The sequence below is a fragment of the Orbicella franksi genome, chromosome 2 (assembly GCF_964199315.1).
Source record: "Orbicella franksi chromosome 2, jaOrbFran1.1, whole genome shotgun sequence".
Classification (NCBI taxonomy): domain Eukaryota; kingdom Metazoa; phylum Cnidaria; class Anthozoa; order Scleractinia; family Merulinidae; genus Orbicella; species Orbicella franksi.
In genome coordinates, this window is record NC_138146.1 from 1,438,785 (window position 1) to 1,457,371 (window position 18,587).

The 18,587-nt window shown below is 38.7% G+C and overlaps 3 protein-coding genes across 3 annotated transcripts; 1 reads left to right on the forward strand and 2 right to left on the reverse strand.

Moving 5' to 3' along the window:
* Window positions 1-2,575: 2,575 nt before the first annotated feature.
* Window positions 2,576-7,642, reverse strand: LOC145475018 (myosin regulatory light polypeptide 9-like). Its single transcript, XM_081455211.1, has 2 exons — window positions 6,155-7,642; window positions 2,576-4,262 (listed from the first exon to the last, which is right to left on the reverse strand). Exons 1-2 carry the CDS (start codon window positions 6,553-6,555, stop codon window positions 4,148-4,150), a joined length of 516 nt encoding a protein of 171 aa, XP_081311337.1. The 5' UTR covers window positions 6,556-7,642; the 3' UTR covers window positions 2,576-4,147.
* A 145-nt stretch (window positions 7,643-7,787) lies between these two features.
* Window positions 7,788-9,929, reverse strand: LOC145475002 (myosin regulatory light chain 12A-like). Its single transcript, XM_081455210.1, has 2 exons — window positions 9,421-9,929; window positions 7,788-8,045 (listed from the first exon to the last, which is right to left on the reverse strand). The coding sequence occupies exons 1-2, from the start codon at window positions 9,822-9,824 to the stop codon at window positions 7,931-7,933; spliced, it is 519 nt and encodes a 172-aa protein (XP_081311336.1). The 5' UTR covers window positions 9,825-9,929; the 3' UTR covers window positions 7,788-7,930.
* An 890-nt stretch (window positions 9,930-10,819) lies between these two features.
* LOC145475035 (mediator of RNA polymerase II transcription subunit 28-like) lies at window positions 10,820-18,570 on the forward strand. The gene is made up of 6 exons (XM_081455212.1): window positions 10,820-10,894; window positions 10,980-11,135; window positions 13,661-14,714; window positions 14,795-14,867; window positions 15,002-15,114; window positions 16,952-18,570. The coding sequence occupies exons 3-6, from the start codon at window positions 14,664-14,666 to the stop codon at window positions 17,141-17,143; spliced, it is 429 nt and encodes a 142-aa protein (XP_081311338.1). The 5' UTR covers window positions 10,820-10,894; window positions 10,980-11,135; window positions 13,661-14,663; the 3' UTR covers window positions 17,144-18,570.
* The last annotated feature ends 17 nt before the right edge of the window (window positions 18,571-18,587 follow it).

Sequence of the window (18,587 nt, forward strand, 5' to 3'; positions counted from 1 at the left end):
AATGCTAGTTCTGAGAAATTGGTGTTGGATCAAAGCAGTATGCAGCAGTTGTAGGAGCTATAATCGGGGACGGTCCCCGATTATGGCTCCTGGTAGTTGACGGTTTTTTTAATTGTCATCACCTGTCTGCTTGATAAAGTATCGATATCGGTAAGAGGAAATCGAACGTTGATCATCTATGGGAATAATTGTGATTAGCAGACCGAACATTCAGAACTGAGTAGATTCTTTTAGGTAACGGCCGTAGGCTGGTAATCTTCTCGTTGTTTTTAAATCTTGTGTAATACAAAACCTGGAGGGGGTTTTCTCGTTCAAAAGTAAAGAAGGTGCAAATTTAAGCAGCCCGGCTTGCTATAATGTAGAGTTGTTTTGTTGTCTTTTGCGTGCTAACGTTCTGGTCGTTTTTATTTAATTCAGTGTTAACAGAATTTACGGGCTTTGAAGCACGCTCTAATTCTGACACCTAAACTGTCGGTCCATTTCAACTTTTCATTTAGGGTGCGTTCCTTTGGGGGGGATCTGAATCAGGATCAGTGATTCAAGATCTGTCTGGATCATGGTGCATCAAGGAACCGATGAATCCACTCTGGTCACGGATTCATCGGTTCCTCTCATGCACCATGATCTAGACAGATCTTGGATCATTGATCTTGATCCAGATCAATCCAAAGGAACACACCCTTAGTTGTTAGTGAAAGTCCTCCTGACAGATTAATTTATTATATAGATTAAAACGCGTCATAATGTACCATACGGTGACCATTAACGAAACATTACTTCATGATTTGCCATGTACTGCATGTAATATATTTTCCATTTAAGGTATTGCTACTTTTGCAACTATTATTACCCACTTAAGTTGTGAAATAAGTCGAATACGGTGACCATTAACGAAACATTACTTCATGATTTGCCATATACTACATATAATGTATTTTCCATTTAAGGTATTGCTACTTTTACCACTATTATTATCCACTTAAGTTGTGAAATAAGTCGAATTCGTACTGGAGTCACGTCTTAAGACTGTGAGACTAAATTTTTTAAATATTTCCTTTTCATAAGGGTAGCTTACCTATGGAACAATTTGCCAAGGGGTGTAGTGGAAGATGAAAGCTTTAGCTTATTCAAACTAAGCTAAACTAAGTTGAAATCTAAAGTTTTTATATGAAAGCGTGATTTATTTTGTCGTTAATTTCAGCATTTTTGTTGTACGTTTTTAGGAGTCTTTTTCACTTGATTATTTATGACTTCCTTCTTTAAGACGAATTTTATCTTACTTTGTGTTAAATTTTGTAAATTATTCCGAGTTTAAAGATTGAAAGGTCATTCTGATATCTAGCTTATTTCATTGTTCAAACCGTGTGCAGTAGTCCGCTCACCCCGAAACGTGTGAAAACTGAGAGACTTCAGCGTGGCAGAATGTTTCCATTTTTCACTTGGCAGTAGTCACAGTAACAAATGTATGTAAAATTAATAGAACCCCGCAAAGATTTACAATAAAAAGAGATAAGAATTGCGTGCAGGAAAAACCACCAGTGAAATCCTTTATTTGCTATCGGTGCGAAATGAACTGAGGTTATTAAATTTAATTGATGTCAGTACCTACGAAACTTAGGCTGATGGAAAAAATTAAGCAAAACAATTTGTAATTTACTAGTTCCTGCAATTTTGTTTGCTTTTCTAGCAGAGCTTCGAAAGAAAACTATTAAAAGTAGAAACAACGTTTGTTATTGTTTTCGCCTTAGCATCTGCTTAGAAAACGCATAGTATTTTTTTAAATTTAATTTCCATATGAAACCACTCGTCATTTTATATACTGAAATAAGAATATTTGGCACGTTTCGTTTAAAACTGAAACGAGTCTTTGATGCTTCGCATGATTCACTCCTTAACGAACGTGCTTAGAGCTTCATTCTGTGTGAATTAGGATTTAAAAGAATCGACTTAATTTTTCATAGGCCCAACAATTCTTGGTTGCTTTTTTCAGCTAAATAAAGCAAAAGAAAAAGTAGTGGACAATTTCTTCGAATTCTCGACCATATACTACATTCTGCAATTATTATGTTTACATATGACTGTTGTTTTTCTGATGAAATTCGAATGTTCGAGATAATCGTTGTTTCATCTTTTCAGCTGGTCTACTTAACAACGACTGAAAGTTTTTACTTCAAGTTCTTGTAATAAGTTAACTAGATACAAAATAAATCTGTTGTTATTTGAGCGATAGATAAATGTTGTCTTACCTCTTCAATTAGCTTTCTTGACCGTCGAACAAAACAAGATAAGCGAACAAGCTGGTAAATGCAGAGAGAATTTGAAGAGCAATGAGTTGGTGAAATTGTAACTTGGTAAGTGGCTGACGTTTTTTCCGATGCACCTGCTTCGATTTACTGCGTGAAAACAGCTTGATAACGTGCTGCTCTCTGCCACTGAAAGATTTATAGCTTCGAGTTTTTTTAACGTGCTTCCAGCAGCGTGTCTCGCTGGCAAACGAGCGAGGTTCGTTAGGAAAAGGAAAACAGGTGAAGATTCAAGTGCATCATAAAGAGACACTTAGCAGATTACCCTCAAGTCCGTAAATAATTTGCATAACAGCTCAATTTAATCCAAGGAGAAATTTACCTACCAACCTGCTTTGGCGTTATCTTGGTTTAAACCAAAGCCTTGCTCGCCTTATGACTCCAAAAGCGAGATTAGAGTGCGATGAGAAAAAAAAAATATCCGAATCACCGGCTTATTGAAAGCCGAGGCTGATTTTGAGTATAGGGCGCCGATGATTTCCGTTGACCAAATTATTTCTCCAGCTGTTTTTGCATTTAAAGCAGTTGAGGTTAAGAGAAGTCCATTATGTCTGACAGAAACAAAAACAATATTTCCAGCTATGTTTGTACCAAATGAAATGTTCTGTACGCAAACGGTTTCTTTACTCAGTCTGCGGCAAATTAAGGGTGAACGTTAGCTCTTACCGGCGAAGTTTTGATTTCCTTTGTAGGTAGAATTGTTTCCTTGGGTGTTAATAAGTCTTAGGTTTTAGTCGTGGGTGTTTCGATGCGCCAGCGATCCTCTGACCGAAACACCCACGGCTGGAAACTGAGCCGAGGTGTTAATTGACCGCTCGAGATGTCAATGATCATTTTTCAGAGTACACCGTATACTCTGATATATTTAATGTGATATTTTTATTTTTACAATGCTCGACTCATGCTATAATTTGTAATACTATAATTTAGTTTTGCCTTGACCGCACCATTTTTGCCTCCTTTATTTAACATTCCTTTGTTTCATTTTTGCTTGTTTCTAATGTCAGGAAATCGACACGATTTCCGCTATTCAACCACTTTTCCTGATTACGTTCATTTATGCTGGGTCAGTTTGGGATTTGGCTTCCGGCTGAGTGACGAAGGCCTAAGTTCGGGTGTGAACGCCAGAACAGAGGAAAATGGAAATAACAGCCATTGAAATAGTAACCGCTGTAAGTATTTTGTCCCTTCCCAAGCTTTTATGTAGCAAACCCGGCCAAAGCCGACACTGACGTCAACACTCACGAATAAATTGTCTTTTAAAGATTCTGCGTAGACTTGAGAACTACTCCCGAACTGTACGGTGGAGTCGGTGGAATTCAAAGCAAAAACATGAAAATGAGATTTAAGATCGGCTGCTTGCTGTAGGGAACAGCAAAGCCTGTTATAAAGTTGTTTAACGCGCATGCAGAGCTTTTGTTGTCTCTGTAGTGTTAATTAAAGCTTTTGTTAATTTGCTGGCGTTGTTGAACTCTTTCAGAACGTTTGAGTCAATTACAAATTACACTCCACAGGATAGGTCACTGGTTGTATAGTTGCCAAGCAATTTCTGTGATGAATATCACGGGTTCATTGTCAATTTATAAACCCCACCCCACCCTACGGAGTCACAAATGGCTTGCTGGCCGTAACAATGTAGCAACCCCTATGTATTATTTTCATTTAGTACAAGTTTAATAGTCCATACATCCCTCGTCCCTTTTCCAACTGTCTTATGATAAGCTAAGAAATAACATTTATAAAAATGATAATATAACAGTTATTTTAAAAAACCCATAAATCTCCGTGCAACCGAAAACATGTTCGATACTATCGTGGCTGAAAATGATGGCCCTGATTCAAAACTAGTCGTCCTTAGCGCCATGTTTGATCGTCTTTACAAACTCCAAGTAGTTGAAGTTGCCGTCGTCATCAGCGTTTGCTAAGCGAAACATCTCGTCACACTCGTCATCAGTGAACCTGCAGGAAAACGTGACAGTCACGGATGTGTAACACAACGCAGACATTTCTAGACCCCAGACCCCAGACCTCAGAGAACGTTCTTGTTAAAAAAACACTGAATGTCACGAAAGAAATTGGGAGACAGGGAAAATGTTGATGAAAGCCTCGCTGACTTATTTATACGTGATCTAGAGACATCAAAACTGGTTATAACGCACACAAAGTTGGGATGCGAGGTACAACCAATTTTCAACAACAACAACAACAGTTTATTTCTACTACTGTAAACAACTAAAAGAATTTACAAGATTGTAATTATAAATATATAAATAAACAGTACAGTACATACAGTAGTGGGACACCCAAAATAACTAAAGAGCTAAACTAGTTGGGTGACCGTAATTATAATAATTAAAAATGTAAGAGTCAGGAAAGAGGCACAACAAATACATTGGTACACATAAGTATCACAAACTTGGTACAAGATTAAATTTACAAAACAAAACAAAATAAATAGATATAAAAGATCAAAATATCAGTAAACATTAATAGAGACTAATGAAATGCGAAGTTAGTTCTTTTTTAAATTGATTAGAAGTACAAGATTTGAATCTTTCATCGAGTTCATTCCATAATTTAGGTCCATTAAATCGAATATTAAATTTGCCATAATTTGTTCGAATTTTTCGATTCCTTTACGCCTTGCCTGTTGACTCTAGGTCATTCCATTGATATCTATACTCTAAAAGTCTTTGCGGTATACAATAAATTCCTATACTGGCAGCAACTGTGCTGATAATTGTTTTATTTCAATTAAGTGACGCGTAACCGGATTAAACTATCAACTCTGTAGATAATTGTCAGCCATTGAGGCTGTTCATGGCTTCTCTGTAAATTTGTTCAGGAGCAAAGATAGTTCTTCTCCACACATAAGAAAACGGAATAAAACCACGAAGATTCACCCATTTAACAGCGAGTTTTTAATTATTATAGTTTCTCTGTCATGCACAGAACGACTTTAAATTTGACCAAAGCTTATAACCACAACAGGCTTCTCTGTTGTGGAGCAGATTAAAATCACGCAGGGACTTCAAGCTGTGAGGAAAACTTTAGCGTGAGCAAAGTCTGCTAGAAAACGCTAGCTTAGAAGAGATCTCATTACAAATAACAACGCAAGGAAGCAATACTAATGTCTTTTTTGACTGGAACGGCGAGACTTTTACCAATAGTGAACAACTGATTTTAGAGTACCTCGTAACATCTAAGAACGTTCGCGGGTTTTATGCTATAAGTGCACTTCCTGAGGTGACCTTTGTAAGTCGCAGTATTTGAAATGTTTGAAATTCTTTCCTTCATGCCAAGTTATGTAAGACTTTTACAACTCATTGTTATAACCCTCTTGGTTTTAGTAACCCGTTGTTCTATCATTCGTTCGAGACATCACAATCCGTATAAATAGGAATTTATGACGCTTCAACAAACTAAATTCACAAATTAAATACTTTATCCAGTAGAGTTATTACATGTTTCACTTCATGAATTCGCATTTGCATTGAACTGTTTTTATTGAGTCCTGCCAAATGCACTAAGAATCTCTTTTCTCAATGATCAGGAAATTTTGAGAACTCGAGGTGGTACGTGGGCTTTTAACATCTTGCGCACTCTTTTCTCAAACATGGCGCGAAGACACAGCACTGTCAGCACTGTCCTTTTTGTCGCCAGTAAGATGAATTTGCAATCCCCATTATCTTTGTCACACTTGAACCCGCCAGTAAACTGCCCCGTCCGAGAACGCAATACCCGAGCGGTCAGAGTCGATCCCAGATCATCATATTTCCCGAATTCTGTTGGGGTTAAGTTTCATGGAACAAAAAATTTGATTGGGTAATTTCTTTGAAGAACTGCCTTACCTGTCTCCCATTCCCATCAACAAAGGTCGAAGCTTGTCCTCGTTTAGTACCCCCTTGCCGTCATAGTCAAACGAGGCGAAAGCGTTCCTGATCATGTCCTCGGGGTCTGTGCCATTGAGCTTTTCACCCATCAATGTCAGAAACATTGTGAAGTTCAGAGGCCCAGAAGCTTCATTCAACATGTCGTCGATGTAATCGTTCGATTCTTCCTTGCCCAGCGAGTTGAACATGTCTTTCAGGTCTGCGTCTTTGATAAACCCATCGCGGTCTTGATCGATCATGCTAAACGCTTCTTTAAACTCCTGGATCTGCTGTTGGTCAAACATGGCGAACACGTTAGAAGTGGCTCGCTGTGCCTTCTTCTTGCTGCCGGACTTCTTAGCTTTCGTTTTCGAAGACATTTTAGGCGTGTGCTTCTTTTTTCTCCGCGCGCTTTGTCTACCCAACGCAAAAACACTATGCAGTAATGCTAGAATGTTTACGGATTTTAAATCGCCGGGTATCAAACCGCGCTTTTGTGAACTCGATACAATGCCCTTGACCTAATTAGGAAAATGTTATCAAATTGATACCTGTCTACCAAATCTTTTTCCCACGAAATTACAGCGACGAAATAAAGGACATTACAGCAAAACTTTCCTTCATGTGTGTCCAGTTAGAAGCAGCGTGATATATAAAAAAGACGAAAAAATTTTGTACAAAGGAGAGAACCAAACTGGTGCGCAGATTTCTGCCTGTTCTCACGTCAGCATTTTATACAGTTGTAGTCCGCTTGAAAATCTGTCGTGTTATTTACAGCTAATTCTGCATCGTTCGGATATTTTGATCACAGTTACCAAATTGCTATTGCAAAACCTAAGGAAAATACCGATTTATTAGATTAAATACCGGTAAATTTATTGGGAACTGGTAACATCTTTTCTTACGGCAGATTCATTCAGTTAAGACAACTCGGTTCTGTTATCTTTCTTGCCGTTTAGTGACGGTTGATTAGTCACCGACGCCCTTTACACCGCTCCAAAGCTGAACATATCAATTCTCCTTAGCACATTACTTAGTTGTCTTTGATGAAAGTTCTAAGAATTCAGCGACGTATCAACTATTTTCCTAACTACTGTTAATTTTTCGGTATTTTCACTAAAGGTTGTTTTCGTTAGTGTTTGCGTAAGCTGTAGCTCGCGGTATAGTCTCCCTTCGGTGAAAATGGGTAAAGAAAAAGCTTATAGTACACCGTTTGTATGGACTCCCGAGTGATCGGCTGTACATAATTTTTATGCTACAAATAATCTTCAAAAAAAAAAAAAAAAAAGAAAAGATAAAAGAAGAAGAAGAAAAAAAAAACAATTACAAATTTAACAAATTTAATGTTAACTTAGAGGAGCCCGCAGAAAGATTGAAATTTGGGGGATTCAGTAGTGCCGGAAAACCCGATTTTAATAGGATTACAGGTAAATAATGCTATTTCGAACCATATGTTTATCTCAAATATTTTTCCACCAAAATGCTATGATTAGAATTGACCGTGAATTTCGTATAAACCTCGTCAAAGTAGTTTACCTCATCTATTATTATTAAATTTTTTTGGCCTGACAAATCAGCCTTCATTTCAAAGCGTTGAATTAAACCTCGAAAATAAATGACAAAATCACCAGTTTAATCATCTGAATTAATTATCCAAAATCATTCTGTTGCACTACAATAAAATGAAAATTTCTATGCTAGCTATTTACGAAGAGTTCTGTTCCTTGTAATGATAAAGTTCTTTCCTTCTGTTAATCAGTCATCTTGTTCACCGTGTTTGATGGTTTTGGTGAATTCCACGTAATTGAAGTTGCCATCGTCATCAGCATTCGCACAATGAAACATTTCATCGCATTCGTCCTCTGTAAACCTACAAAAAAGACGAAATACAACTTATAAACACACTGCAATTACTAAACATACCTATTTTGGCCGGGCGTACCTTAAAGAGCTCTGGGTACTCGACTAACACAACCAAGCATTTGGATCACGTGGCTGTATTCGCGTGGAAAACACGCGCGCGTTAATCTCGCGGTTACGTTTTTTGCATGACTCGACTGCCCCTCAGGCCAGATGTTTAAATAAATATAGCAATAATTATCTGATTGCCATCTTTGACCTTCCCATTGGCCATGGCGCTTTGACAGTTTTCACAAGAACAAGACATATAGCAAGAATTATCTGGGATAGACTGATAATTCTACGAGAATTCGTCAGCGCAAAATTTCCATTGTTGCAATCCGTTTAAATGCAGGACATAAGAATACACAAGTGTCCACTCAGTTTCGGACAAGTGGAATCTCGATTATTGGAACAGCCGTGAAAACCGCTTTAATGACCTTCAGTTGACCTCTACGGTATTTTCTGTGATGTTTTTAGTCTGTATTTGAGCCAGAATTATTAGAAAAGGAGAGTAGAATTTACGACTTCGATTCGCGAAAAAAACAGCTTCAGACTTCCAAATAGGCAATTAAGCAATCTGGTTTTAAAAAGCGAGAATTTTGTCAGTTATTTTGTGGGCGAGGTAGGTTAAATTTGTAAATTGAGTGACGAAATGGTTCATTGTTACGATCTCTATCTGTTTAATTTAAGAGTATTCTACGGCATGCTTGATTAACACACTGGTAAACAAAATCTGTTTTCCTATGCTCTTCCTCTATCAACTCCTAGCACGTATTTGATTCTCACAACCAATATCACATCAACAGAAGCCGAGTTTGGTGAATCTAGTTTGGGCCAGACAACCCTATGAACAAGTATAAGGAACACAGTTATCGGTTCAAGCTATGATATGACGTCCGAATAAACTTAGAAGACCCTAGGCCCTCGGGACAATAATTCAAGCCTGTTTACAAATTCCCAAATTCAAACTCTCCATACCTACGGGCGCACATATCTTTTAATGTCAGCGTTGAGAATTCAGCGTTATATCAGTCAAGACAACTGCTTTCTTACTCTCGCATTTAACGTGAAAACTGTTTCCGTTGTAACGAAGTAGAGCCTTCATAGTGCTAGTCATTGCAAAATTCTCGTCACCAGAAACTCGCCCTCTTTATATAGACGGGTGTGTCTTTTGGATCATACTTGATTTTCAATGTGGCCCAATTCTGCTCACACATATAGACATACGATTGCAAAAATCAACGCCATAAAGAGAGATCACCTATTTATATTACATCTCCGTAATGCGCGCCCAGGACGCAATAAAGAAACACTGTCGGTATTTCAGTTCTCTCTGTACCTACCTGTCCCCGATTTTCATCAGCAGTGGTCGCAGTCTGTCCTCGTTGATGATTCCAGTTCCATCGGGATCGAAAGTCGTGAACGCACTCCTGATCATGTCTTCGGGATCAGTCCCGTGCATGTTCTCCGAGAACAGCGTCATAAACATGGTAAAATTCACCGTGCCGGTGGCTTCCCCCAGCATGTCCTCGATATATTCGTCCTTCTGGGGCCTGCCCAGAGAGTTGAACATCTCCGTCAGGTCTTTAGCGCTGATGATTCCATCTCGGTCCTGATCGATCACATTGAATGCTTCTTTAAACTCATGAATCTGCGTCTGATCAAACATTGCGAACACGTTGGAAGTTGCACGTTGAACCTTCTTCTTCGATCCACTTTTTTTCGATTTCGTCTTCCCCGACGACATTTTGATCGTCCGAGAAAGTCAACTAAGCAAATACTTCGAGCTCGAGATGAAACGTCAACGCAGTTCAATGCCAGACACACCTTGATGGCAAGCAAGGCTGAAATGAATTTAAAACTCGCCGGAGTCTGTTATCTATGTAATTTTTGTCGGTTTGACAAAGGGAGATTGACTTTCTTGGTTAATGGGGTCGTTTGTGAAAATGACACTCACATCAGTGCTAATGTAATGAACTTGTCAAAGAAAATTTTCCCTCGACAAAAACAGGATTTAAATCAAGCATGCATGCAAAATCTGTTCAGCTTTCTATTGCAAGGGATATGTTATTTTCTGTGTCACTATCCTACACGTATTGCACTTAGGCCCAGCATGCATGATCATAGATGCTGTTATACCTTACAACAAAAACAGCCTTAGAAAGAAGTGTTATCATTTGAAACTGTTTTCAGTGCAAAATGCTTGTCAATCGTCTTCAGGCGTGGATGCGTGCCACACGAGTCTGCGGTGTGAAATTCTGTTTTCTAAAAACGCGTCTCGCCACGAACACTGATAGTTTCTTGCAATCAAATCATAAAAGATCTTATTTGAGAATTGAAATACACGATACTTTCAAGCAGATCTCGTTGCCACTCATTAATCTTGAAGCTCCATATGTTTGCACGTCAGGAAATTATAACAATTGATCGAAAGTTCGTTTAACGTAAGCTCTATGTCACGCAATGTTCAGACTGGTTACATTAGCGAATCGTCCGGCATGGTTTTCTTTTGCTAGATTTTTGACTCTTCGTTGCATAAATTACACAATTTATCAGAATCAGCGCAGGGTCTTCATATTGAGCTGATGTATCCTTTGTGCCAGTTCAAATTATACATCAGAAAATTTGTATTCGTAGGAAATCGCGCGAGGAGATAAGAAGATCTCGAGTTTCGCGCGCGCTTGCGAGTGGGCTCGACCCCGAGCGCGACCCTGGGAATGAGTTTGCTTGGAAACGTTGTCAGCGGCTTCACCCACTTTGATTAGGAACTTCTTCTGTCCGCCATTTTTGGATTTCCTTGGGAAAGGATTGTAAAAGGTAAGAGTTGTTTTTCTCGCAGGAAGCAATGTTTTTTTACGACTTTATGAGTTAATAAGGATACTTTTACGTTCTCTCAATGAAGGAGGCCAGGATGAGCGGGGTTTTATGGAGGAGTTTGCGTGTTCCGTTGGCGAGGCGTATGACGCGACAAATGGCTGATCATCCCACGGCGGAGCAGCTTGGTTTAACAGGATGGCAATATTACTTTAACACTCAGACTATTGCTGGAAGACGTAATGTAAGTAGCTTTTGTTGTATGAATGTTTAATGATTCCTCTTGGCGTGCATAGCACGACCCTCTGGATCATAAAACTGTCTTTGACTGATATTGCAGCAGCTCTGTGAGAACGTGGTCACTCTCAATCAGAGCTTCCACTTTTTTTCTGATTCAGGATATTACTTATTTGCGTTATTGTGGTTGAAAGAACGGGATACAAAATTAGCAAATTTTAGCAGCATGAGCTTAAGGTTTGAAGCTCCAAATAATTTCTACTGAAGTACCTAGGATAAGTTGGCTCAAGAGGTAAAATATATAGATGTTATCGGCCGGCTGGGAGGTCCGTATAGTGAAAAACTGTGACTGAAGTCTTGAAAATGCTGCCCGAAGCTGGAGGCCGAGGGCTGCATTTTCAAGCCCGAGGTCACAGTTTCTCACTATACGGACTGACCCTAAACCAGCCAATAACATGTGTATCTTTTTTCCCTGTGGTAAATTGGCTTTCAAGTGGGTTTGTTTACGCAGCTTTGTCATTGAATCAGCTTATGTGCCGTCTACAAAAAATTCGTAAAAAATTTAACAAGTAAACGAGCGAGTAACTTAGACACTAGATAAAGAAAGATGTATTAATTAATGTATTTATTTCGATCTACCTTATGTTAGTTGCATTTAGCTCACCAGTTAAGTTCTCCAAATTTTTTTTTGGTGTGAAATTTTGTGCAAAGTTTAAAGTATTACAGCAAATTAAAACAATTTCTGTCAGTCATTGCGAATCATTTGAAATCCAACTTTTCTATCCTAAATTAAGTTCAAGGAAGCAAAGAAATTCATGAAGTGTATTCCACAGAAATTCTCTCAAATACAGCAACGATCAGACAGGTAAACTCAACTGAAATTGATTCATTTTTTGCTAAAAATTGTACAGAGAGAGACAGATAGGATTACGCGACATTACAGCGCCAAGGTACAAACAGCCAAACAAACTCTTGCAACTCAATTGAATTTACTTAGCGGTACAGTGACTTTCCTTGCCATTTAAAGGTGAATAGAGATAAACTTCCATTAATTAATCATCAATGGAAGTGTAAAAAGGAGAAAAGATTGTCGATTACATGTACCCTAATTTGTTCATGAAAATAGATCAACATGATGGATTCCGCCCACTGTGGCAGTCTGGATGAGAAAATTCCACCCGCGCCAGGAACCATTCAGATTGCAGGAGTCGTTGAATTCAGCCCACTCACGAACTGAGAAAAAGATAAAAAATAATATTATTAACAATTTACCAAACTAAGATGCAGGACAAAAAGCGCAAATCTACTGTATGTCAAAAATTGTTCACAACCAAAAACTCGGCAAACATACATGTATCTCAATACTTCCAGTTCTTTTCCTTACGGTAGCTTTCAGCTTACTCAATTTGAAGGCTAGTTTTGAGTTCAGCAAAAATTGGAGGCATTTTTGGGGAAACGTATGTAACGTTTAAGTCCAAGTTTAATGCTCCTTAATTATAAGCTCCTCTTGTTATGTAGTGGAGGCCCCTCTGTCTGATGGAAAACATTCTGGTCATGAGAGCCCTCCCCTCAGATTCATGTATAAGTCCCTTTCCCCCTAACCATTTTCTGTGACTGAAATTATGTACAAAGAATGGCACGTGTATGGAAAATTCTCATTTCTTATGTTATTCCTCCTGGCGAGTTGTAGAAATACAGGTCTTATTACAAGAATGTTAATACTTGCTATACAGTCCATACAGTCAGAATACCTTTACAGTGTTCTCCGTAAGTGCCAGCGGCTAGGAGAATTTCCTCTTCCTAGAGATTTTTTCAAGGTACAAAATGTACAGTACATGTACATACGAGGCAATCTTCAATATACAATGTATATTTTCATTACATCACGAAGCTGAAAACAATGAAAATTTGACTGAAAACTTGAAAATGAAACAAGAATCACAACAATAATGGCATCTTCAGGTGAATAGTCAGTAATGATGGCATCCCTGTGTGAACTTGTCTTTGCTCATAATTTTATGGTCGTGGTCACCATATTCATTTGATTAAGTGCCCACCCTGTAGGTAGGAAAAGTTAACAGGGTCACCATAGGTCAGAAAATGGTCAGGGAAAAATTTCTTCAAGGTCAGGAAAAAGTCAGGGACTTTTATTTTGAGTCAGGGAAAATTGACATTTTGAAGAAAAGTAAGAGAAAACTGAAATAATTTAACATGGCTGATTTAATACCATTGAAGGCTGGAAGAAACATTTGTGGTCACTGTGATCTGAACAATATTTTCCCTAAAACTGAGGTAGGGACATTTGTTGAAACTTATCAGTCTGTATGATTGAGTGGAATTAAGGATGGCTGTAAGTTGAGGCCACAAAAGCCGCTATTAGATCTGATATTCTGTATTTGTTTGGTCTGGGAAATTTTATTTTTATCACGGAAAAGTCATGGAAAAGTGAGGAAATTTTGAAAAGGGATATTTGTGGCAACCAAGGTTAATAAGCGACCAGCCTGGAATAATGTACTTTATTTTTTCTTTCAGGTTGTGTTTGCAGTTTATGGAACCCTATTTGGAATTGTGGGACTTTTTAAATTGAGGTCAAAGTCCAAGAAAGAGTCCCCAGCAAAATAATTGTGAAAGAAATCATTCATCTGTAATTTTGTTCATGGAAGCATTCTTGTTGAGGGAGAACAGTTTGAATTAATGAGTGATGTAAAGTGTATGAAGCCATTTGTTATTCTAATAAACTGGATTGACTTTTAAAACCACTTCTGTGTTGTGTTGATGTTCAGTCCATTTAAGAGTTTAACCAGTCCAACAAAATTGGATAAAGTTAACACTAAGGAAAGATCAAAATATCCCAATTCCTAGCAAGGTGTTAGATTTTTTTTTTTACCACGGAGAGCCAAGACTAAAAGAGCTCAGTAAGGGTCTGTTCTCTTTGGTTAATAGTAGGCTCAGGTACTAGCCACAGTTTGGGGAAGGGAGACTGGACTCGAGAGAGCATGGAAATCAAGCATATGTAGATACAATACGTTGTTCTATACAGTAGGTACAATGTTATGGAAAACAATAATAAAGTCAGGAATAAACCTTTTGGGGGAGTGTGAAGTGGATTTATGTAGAGTAAAAGAATAAGATAAAAAATAAATAACTCAATATAGCCTGAAAGGTTCCATGACCATCACATAACTCTGTCACTTTCATGCCCGCTACACAAGCTAGTCGTCAAAGTCACTTCAGAAGAGTGACTGTGTGTATCTAGACCTTTGGCATGTGATCTGTTATGATCAGGGGTTTAAACAACAACAAATGTTAAGTTGATCTGTTAACAATGCAGGCTGATAATTCCAGGAGCAGATTACTTACACTACGATATTGGATCTCTCTGTGCTTCGTTTGGAACTAATACAAAAAAAGAGAAAGTTTTGGTAGTTTTGTTGGCTAAATAAAGGCAAAATCTTGTCGAAGAAGGGAGGGGACGGTGAACGAAGAGCCTCGTTGCCAGGAAAGGCCCAGGGCCTGGGAACCAGTGTGGCACAAGATGGCTGCCCATAAGGAAGATTTGGTTAGCGCTCTTGAGTCTTCACTTCAGGTATTAAAACGGCTTCAATCTCTTCCCGAATCGATCTGTTTCATCTGCGTGTTTAAATTTCGCAATCTTTTCTCTTTTAGACGTGTGTGTCTCTGTTGCTTGTCACTGATAATTTGGAAAAAGATGGCGAGAAAATGAATGTCAACAAAAGTGGTAAGCAGATCAGGGCAACTTTCCGCACCATCAATTTAATTGAAATTACTAGACTTAATCGCGTGCAGTAAAGTCAGAAATAACACGGCAAAATGCTCCTCGCTAAAATTGGGACATACCTTTGTAACCTTCAGGTGTAGAGGCCTCAATCATAAAATTTCTAGAGGCCGCCAAGTCACTGGAAGCTGATTTCCTCAGGAAGCAAATGTACAGCCGGGTAAATCATCCCCAAGAAGTCACAAAAGAGGTAAAGTTTCAAGCCTGGAAGGGTATATGCATGTACGTTGTTCCTTTGTTTGTCGCTCTAGTAATGCATTGTTTGAACAAAAGGCAGATACAAGAGTGAATGTATTCTCACAGTGGTGAAGCAAACTAGCAAAATAATGTTATGACCATAGTGGGCGGGGGGGAGGGTTCTCCGTAAATCTTTGGGTGGAGGTGTGCCGCTGGGACACTGGAACACTAACCCCATCCTATACCATTATCAGCTAAACCACTACTCTATCCCAGACTAGCTATTTTCCAAGCAGTAACTTTATCACTGTCGTAGTCTGACATACAACTAAACCAAAATCATACAAGTCACTTCCAAGTTTCAACTTCTATTGAAGAACCTCAAGTAAAAAACCCTGTTCTTGAATTATGTACCCTATTCTGGACCAAAACTGTCTGATTTCTATGCCCTATTCCAGACTAAACTGCTGGAAAACCATACCCTTCACAGCGGCGCATACATGTACCTACATAGCGTATGTACATGTATTGGAGTACCCCCACCGGGGTTATGACTGCATGTGATTTGCTATTCATAGATGGTCAATGTTAAGGTAATTCCCATGAAATAAAACTGCACATAGATTTTTGTTCAAACTTTGTCCAATGGATATTTATCATATGAGAACTTAAATTATAAAATAAAAAAGGGGGGTGCCCATGCTTGTCTATTAAGTGAGGCATTGAAAATGTCCCATTTTAGCATTATTTAACGCTTATTACAAGAATGCATTCCAAATTATTGTAAACTCTTGGAGAGCCCAGACTCATGAAAACACGCCTCAAACTACAGTCAATACTTGTGTCGGACACAAATAAACTTTTTAAGTTTGATTTTGACAGACAGCTGAATCCTTATTAAAATATTGGAACCAAATTGCTTGCCACGGCTATCACACTGCAAAATAGAAAAGACTACAGTGCAGCTGCTATTTTTCTTAGGTATTCAATTTTCAAACATAGAAATCAGATCAGTCGTTTCTCACAGAAAGCTAATGATTAAGTGATTAAAATGACTGGAAACAAATTTGGGGTGCCCGAGCTCGTTAGTGAGCTATTAGCCATTTTTCAACTGACACAACTCAATATCAAGGCAAATCCGCCATGTTTTCAATGTGTGCATGCACGAACGTGCGCTAATGATGCCATAAATTATGCACAGTAAGGATGCACAATGCAATACTGGGGAATGACCTTAACTGCACTGTACAAGGTTTTCTAACCAGTGTAAAAATTTATTAATTATGGGAGTGTTGCTACTATCAGGTGTTACTAATTTCAGAACTACACGCTAATCTTGTTTTAAAGATTTTTAATAAAATATGGAGTTAGCCTATGTTCAATAATATTATTAGGGTTATTGTTATTAGGGTTGGCCAGGGGGTTTGGTGTGTATGGTATACAGCCCTGTTGAGGGTTCAAGTTGGGTAAATGGTACTTTTACATTGAAATGTGGCCATACAGTGTCCATGTAATCTTGTTTTCATTTTTCCTTGATCTGGAGCAAATGTTCTGTCTTGCAGTGTTCTTATTCCGGGCAGACAGTAGAAATCACCAAGGGGAACAGAAATTATTTGGAAATATTGAGAGGTTCAAAAATTTGAGAGGCAAATATCTCTTAGCTTTTTGACAAGGTAGTTAAAGGTTGCTTTGAATAAATGGGAGGTTTAAGGTCTCAAAAATTCAGGATAGAAATAAACCCCAGTACAGACCCAGTACAGTAGTAGCAGAATAATACAACACCCCTGCATGTATTTGATACTGGTAATTATTGTTTGTTGTCTTAAATACTCTTATTGTTTTATTTTCAGGAAGTGGACAAAATGAGAGCTGAGTTAGTTCAGAAAGAGGAACTTCTAACAAGAACAAGGGAGAAAGTTGCCATGTGGGCTAATAGACTCCAAGATCTTGAAACAAGACAAACAAGGCTTCAATTAGCAGACATTATACCGCAGAGAACTGTGTCATTAGATCCTTACTCTCTAGAAGCGTCAAGAAAGTAGTTAAATGTATTTGTAAAATTTGTACACTGTAGTATAATTTTAAAAGCAGATTATGTTAGCTATGAAGAAATTTCAAAATCCTGGGGTTTAATGTTGAGTTGAGTTGAGTCTCTCATTGTTCATTTAAAGCAACTGGGGAGGGTAGGGGAGGGGAGAAGGAATTGGCTGGATGGTTACTATGGAAAAGGCAGGTGAAACATACTAGCAAAAGTATGGCTCAGTGACATAACAACACAAGTTGACGAGGCTTGCTCAACACAACAACTTTATTCTCTAAGCATCTTGGGTAATACAACAGCTTAACACAACTTCCGGTTATGAATATATTACAGCAGGGTTAAAGTTCCATTAATTAAGCTAATCTAGGTTTAGCTTATGTCAGTGGGTTCCATTTACTAACTTCTCACACACCGCTGGGAGCCATGCCAAACCGAACCATGCAACCTTACCTTAAGTAACAAAACAACATAACTGTCTTACAACTGCACAAAAACTTGGCTAGAGAATAAATTCATGGCAACTTAATGCACTCTTGAAATACTTCACAGGTGGGCAGGTGGGGCATGTCAAGCAATGGCAGATGGCAAAACAAAAACTGAACCTTGTACAAGCCACATGACCTGCAAACCCCCACACACTTGTACTCAGACTCCCAGCTGTGTGTGAGAAAAACATTTTCCACTTCATTTGTTTCTCAGCCAGCGGGAAACCTTGCTTCTCAGTGAGGTTTTTTGCCCTCCAGTTTTGACACTACTTATCTCGCACTGCACAAATCAAGAAACACCTTGATCAACCCTTAATCCTGGGTTGCTCTTGAATAACCTGGTACGGGAGAATAAATCATGGTTACCAGCAAACCCAGGGGGGAGACTCCCATATAAAAAGGACGGGGGGTTCTCGTCGTACCTTAAAGGGGTTGAAAAGACGGTTTTGGTACCTCTTAGTGTGTTCAGCCACAAAAGGTCCACAGCGGGAGCTTTTGTGATACCTTTTAAGACATTGAGCTGAAGAAATATGACAGGAGATAAAGTGTTATGTAAGAATTGGTACCTTAAATTTTAAGCCATGCCCACAAAACAGGATCTTGGTAACTCTTAGGGATTCTTTTCAAAATTTCCGACAAGCACCCCCGTTCTTTTTATATGGGAGTTCCCAACCCCCCCCCCCCCCTCCTGCCAACCCCCAGGCCAGTATACATGTGCTGATGAAAGGCTGGGGCCAAACATGATTGTGATGGAGTAACATCCCATCTAGGGAACTTGGGAATACTCCTACACTCTTATGTGTTTCTGAGCTTCTGCTCATTTTGCTGAGATAAGCTTTTATGGCATGGGCTGGTTTTGCTCCAGTGCAGATTTTATTATTGATGGAGGTGTACATAAAAGAAGTTTCTCAATAAAGTCATGCTTTCTCACGGGCAAAAGAAACCTTTCTCAGATGCAAC